The 5,771-nt window shown below is 51.3% G+C and overlaps 1 protein-coding gene across 1 annotated transcript; it reads right to left on the bottom strand.

The window, feature by feature from the left end:
* Positions 1–3,631: 3,631 nt before the first annotated feature.
* ALDH6A1 (aldehyde dehydrogenase 6 family member A1) lies at positions 3,632–5,539 on the bottom strand (the record flags this gene model as incomplete). The annotated part of the gene is given in 7 exon segments (XM_075332535.1): positions 3,632–3,828; positions 3,905–4,003; positions 4,111–4,134; positions 4,136–4,291; positions 4,377–4,558; positions 5,290–5,344; positions 5,346–5,539. Coding segments are annotated over 7 exon segments (815 nt in total), but the record flags the coding sequence as incomplete, so codon positions are not given.
* Between the last annotated feature and the right edge of the window lie 232 nt (positions 5,540–5,771).

Here is a 5,771-nt window from a genome sequence, read left to right as displayed (position 1 = left end):
TTACAAGAGAAAGAGGAATCAGAAACTGACCTTACACATTGTGACGTCAGAAATCAGCAGGCTGCAATTGCAGAGAAGGAGCCAGCCAAGGATGTAATGGTGGTGGTCTCTATGATTTCCAAGTGTGAAGCTGATTGTCTGTCAAGTGAAAGTGGTATAGGAAATGGAATCCTAGAGAGTGAGGGAGGAGGAATAATCCACAACAGTCCCGGTAAGCAGACTGACGAACTACCAGGTGCTGGGGAGGATGACAGCGAATTCAGCCCCAAATCTCTAAAAAGAACAGAGTGCCATGTTGAAGGGTGTGACACCCAGGCTGAGGGTGACACGGCAGAGACCCCAGAGGAAGTTGAAGGTAATGCAGTGAAAACCCAAGAAACAGCTGGCGCTGAAGTGAAGAGAGCCTCTGAGGAGGTGAAGTCTGGACCAGAGGTCTCATCCAGGACTGAGAGCCTGCCTGACCTGCTTGGTAACACCAAGATGGAGGATATAGAGAAGGTCGTGGGTAAGAAGAGTAAGAAACCCAAAGGTTCTGAAGCTGAGGCGGGTACACTGGCAAGCAGTGACGTGCTGCCAGAGAAACCGATAAATCGGGACAACAGTGGTCCGTGCGATGAAGCCATGGAGAAGGAGCCGACCCCAGAGTTGAAAGCTGAATTCTCTCCCGCTTCTGAGCAAGCTGACGAGCCATCTATCTTTGAGGCGGCTGAAGGTGAAGCAGCTGAGACCCAAGAGAGGGGTGACTATGACAAAGTTGCACCCCATGGAAAGGCCGGAGGTGTAGAGGTGAAAGAGGCCTCGGAAATAGTGTGTCGCAGACCAGAGAGGTCCGCAGGTGAAGACTCATTCAAGAGGATGAGCAACGGCTATCTGAAACACGAAACACTTCTTAGCCAGGCTACTGAGAGTTGAGTAAGGGAGTTGGAGAAAGAAGTGGCTGAGCTCCGAAGTCGCTTGGCAGAGTACCAGTCCAAGTCCCAGGTAGCCTTGGAACAGATGGAGCAGCGAGTGTCGATCCTGACCAAACTTGTTGAAGCAGGGGAGGCCCAAAGAGAGCTGACTCTGGAAGCGAAACTGGACAAGCATGTGGAAGCGGCAGGGATGAATGAGACTTCTGTAGTCAAGTGCATGGTGGATATACCTGAGGACTTAAGAGAAGCGTGTGCCATCGAGTGCATGCATGACGACTTTAAGAGAGCTGTGGAAGCGTGTGAGGTCTACTGTACCCCAGAGGCTGGACAGTTAGTGATATTGTCCACCAGTGAAATTACTGGGCAGCGGGTGGCTATTCTAAAGGACATGCACTTCAGATGTGTTCGTATGAAGTGGCAGGTCCAACTGCAAAATGAGGAAGCCACTAGACAGCTAGAGTATAAAAGGAAAGTGCAGAGGCTGACGGAAGATATTGTCCAAGTACCCTAGGCTCTGGTGGGGAGAGTCATTGGAAAAACTGGACGAGTCATGCAAGACATAGTGAATAAGTCGGGATTAGTGAGATTAAGAATCCCTGCTGCTAACGAGAGCAAGATACCCAGGGAAGCTGGTATGGTTCCGTTCGTCTGTGTCGGGATGGTAGAGAGTCTTGGAAACATTCGAAGCCTTCTTGGATATCGGGTACACCATGTACGTGACATGGAGCGGTTGAGGCTAGAAAACATGAAAATTGAGGAGCAGCTTCACCAACTGTGTGGGGGACAGCAGCCGTCTTCTCCCCGTTGTTCAGGGGAAAGAAGTGGGAGATGGCATGTCGGTCCAGTAGTTAAGACACGCGATAAAAGGAATCGCCAGCAGAGAAGTAACCTACTACTACTACTACTACTACTATGTACTGTAGATAGCGGCCACTATGAGCTTAAAGTTCCCGACAGTAGCCCTAGGGGTACACGAGTAAGCCTAGGTTCGGACAAGACTGTAGGTTTGACTGAGGACGTGTCCCTCTACCACGGTAACCCTGGGAGGGGGTCAGGGAGAGAACGGTCCGGAAAGGGGATGTCCTTTAACCCTAGGTTGACACGATAGGGTTTGGTGACAGTGTCGGGCGATGTCTCAGGGACTTATGCTCTTGGGCACCTTGGACGGCCCTCTCGACTGGTGGGGCATGGCGGCGGGGATACCCTGTCTCGCGGCCCCAGGTCGTTGGCAAGTGTTCTCCCCTACGGGTTTGAACAGAGGGGGAGGGTATGTGACGTATTCAACCGGCTGTATAACAAAGGGCCGGTATGTTTTGCAGAAGCATGGGTGCTCTGCAATGTGAAGTTGGCTGGGACCTGTGGTTCCACAGGATTGCATTACATGCAGAGCCATGGAAGGGTGTGTGATGCTGATTACACAATCCTTACCACCTGTGGGTGTGGCTCCAGGGGTTAAAGCAATCCCTGTCTCTGAACCTAGGTGGAGTGTGTGTCTAGGGCAGTCTAGATAGAGACTGGCTCCAGCCTTCCAGTGTGTGTGTGTACTGGAAACAAGTGAGAGCAGAGCCGGGAGCTCTGGGTGTATCAGCCTGTGTGGAGGCTGAATACAAGGCTCTGAAATTGTGTCTGAGGTGAGTGCAGCCAAGCCAGGTCAGGGCTGTAGGGCCGAATCTCTCCAGGAGGAGAGACAGACAGGGGTCTGCAGAGGGCCCTGGGCGCTGGAAGGAACCTTGGCTAGAGTTGTACGCTTGCAGGAGCCAGAGAGTGGGGAAGTTGCTAAAACTTCCATTATGGACTTATTGTTTATGTTTGAGGGCAGTTTATGCTGAGTGTTTTTAAATAAACTGCCGGAATTTCTATGAAGAGACTGTGTACGTGTGTTGCTGAAGCTACCTCACACCGCTGCAAGCGAGTGGAACTCCCACGTTGCAGGGCGCAACATTACACTGTCCAGGGGGTGGATTCGGTGGTAAACAGAATGCAGCACAGTGCTTGGCTCTTTATTTGTTGTTCGGCTTCTTTTTGCTCTTATCGGAGTTTGTCATTTGCTGTGATTGTTTTCAGTTTATTTGCATGCAGGAATCTTCCCTCTCAGTTGCTTAGCTGGGAAGCTCCCTGCAGCTATGTTTCGAGTATTGTTCCTATTAGTCCATGTGTTTGTTGCTTCTTGAATTTGTAATGGTTCCTGCTTTCTGTTCATTGGTATGACAAGAGCACCTGGTATAGGACGGAGTTCAGATCTAGCGATCTGAGGGCTTTTTGTACTCCGGTTTTTAGATTTTTGTAGGGTTTTTCACTGGCCACCATCAGCCCCTTTCATATCCTATTCTGTTTAGTGCTAATCCTATCATCGATCTGTGTATTGTGTTTTCCTATATCACCGCAGTCTTTGAATGTGAGTGGCTTGCTATTCTTTATCTATTTTCTGAGGCAGATAGTTATTCATCTTTCCTTCCTTTACGATAGCTAGTTCTCCAGCTGGGTTCGGTGTGCACAGGATGTTAGTTCACCCCTCGGCTACTTCTAGTGTTGATGGTTAGTAAGGGGATGGCGGCCAGATTAGTTGCCAATGCTCTTGTCACCTTTTACCAATGATTTATGGTGGTCTTCCATGGTTCCGGATCATATAAGGGAGCCCCAGGATCCATGACTCCCCCTCCCCCCCCTTAATCTCTCCAAAGCACCCACCCCTAATTAGCTGCCCCACCCAACATAACACATTCGCTGTGAACAAGGAGCGGTTTATTCCGATCTGTCAAACATGAATCAGAAGTAACAGAGGCGAGAGTCCATGGATAACACTGGGGGCAGCTTAGCGGCCCATGGTGGGCATCACCACGGCCGGACTGCTTAATGTTGCATCCTCCTCTTTCCACTGAGAGGTCACGGTTTTTAACTGGGTGTAAAACAAAATCCCCTAAAAAGTAAAAGATGCACAATAAGTGACAGTACATTCACCTCCCCCCCACAGCAAGCTGTAATGACCCCCTCACCTGTTTGCCATAAAAGTTAGTGTCCCCCCGGAAGGAGGCACGGGATCCAGTGAAAGAAAACATTGGCAGCGGCACCGGAATGGGCACATTCACTCCAATCTGGAAGTAGAACAGTGATCACCTCAGTGTATCGTCCCGACCCAGCCCCAGCCCTCCCGATCCTTCCCTCCCCCCTCAGCCCCAGCCCTCAATTACCATATACCCACCTGGCCCACATCTGCTAGATGAGCTGTACTTCCGGGCTGTAGCTCCATTTGTGGTAAAGATTGCTGTGCCATTTCCATAAGGGTTTTTATTGACTATATCAATCGCTTCATCCAGATTGTCAGCTCCAAGGACCACCAGCACTGGCCCAAAAATCTCCTCCTTGTAGCAGGTCATGTCTGGCTGCGAGGAAATCAGTGTCAATGTCTAATGCAGAGCACCATCTCTACAATTTGCCCTCAGGACACATGGCTTCTTAGACACTTACCGTGACGTTGGCCAAAATGGTAGGCCCCACAAAGTTGCCATTTTCATAGCCCTTCACTTTGATGCTGCGGCCATCGAGTAGAAGTGCTGCACCCTGCTTAACCCCGCTGTCAATCAGGCTGCAGACTCTGCGCTTGGCCTCCTTACTGATCAGTGGCCCCACATCTGCTCCAGGCTGATCACCTGCAACAAGTCAGCCAGAGACAAGAAGTAAAAAGACTGAACCCCCCTTCTGCTCAGGAAGCAGAGCGATGGGGCTGGTCTGGTATAACAGGTCACCAGTAGGAGAGGGGCTCGGGACGTGGAGCGATGGGGGCTGGTCTGGTATAACAGGTCACCAGTAGGAGAGGGGCTCGGGACGTGGAGCGATGGGGCTGGTCTGGTATAACAGGTCACCAGTAGGAGAGGGACTCGGGACGTGGAGCGATGGGGCTGGTCTGGTATCATCAGGTCACCAGTAGGAGAGGGGCTCAGGACGTGGAGCGATGGGGGCTGGTCTGGTATCATCAGGTCACTTGGGACGTGAAGCGATGATACTGGTCTGGCATCATCCAGTCACTCAGGACGTGGAGCGATGGGGCTGGTCTGGTATCATCAGGTCACCAGTAGGAGAGGGGTTCGGGACGTGGAGCGATGGGGCTGGTCTGAAAAATGTCAGCTCATTTATAGAGGAAGTAAAGTGTGCACCGCATTGTAAGTAGCTGTGACACTTGACTTGTCATCTACCCCCATCTTTTACATTGTTTTATAGTGGCAAACGTGGCTCACACTGCCACCGCTGAGCTCTATTCAGCTGCATGGAGCTTCTGGATGGAAACCACAAGATGTTACAGACCTAGCATCATGGGTTGGAGCTCGGTGCTCTAAAGAGCATGGAGCTGACGCACTCCCCCAAGTGTGCACTTTACTCTTACCAGCATTCACTTGCAGTTTCTTTGCTTTTTCCACCAAGTCTGGCAGCCATTTCTTTTGCCTCCCCGACTAGAACGGCGGTTGACAAAGCCATACAGCGCTGTCCTGCAGCCCCAAATGCTGCTCCAACAAGCTGGTTCAGCGTATTCTCCTTATTAGCGTCTGGCATCACCACACCGTGGTTTTTTGGCCCCCTGCATGGAAGATGGAGCAGTTCTAAAGGGAGTTTTGGCAGGTGGATTGTGGCCCATACTTACAGGACCCTGAGATGGGGCTCAGGCAACACTTATGCGGGCGTCACACGGGACGATCTATCGTGCGATTGCACAAGCGATCGCACCTGCCCCCATCGTTTGTACGTCACGGGCAATTTGTTGCCAATGTCGCACAAAGTAGTTTACCCCCGTCACACGTACTTACCTCCCGAACGACCTCGCTGTGGGCAGTGAACATCCTCTTCCTGAAGGGGGAGGGACGTTCAGCA

This window comes from Anomaloglossus baeobatrachus, unplaced genomic scaffold, assembly GCF_048569485.1.
Source record: "Anomaloglossus baeobatrachus isolate aAnoBae1 unplaced genomic scaffold, aAnoBae1.hap1 Scaffold_3642, whole genome shotgun sequence".
Lineage (NCBI taxonomy): Eukaryota > Metazoa > Chordata > Amphibia > Anura > Aromobatidae > Anomaloglossus > Anomaloglossus baeobatrachus.
The sequence above is the reverse complement of the archived record's forward strand: the minus strand, read 5'-3'. Positions and strand labels throughout refer to the sequence as shown.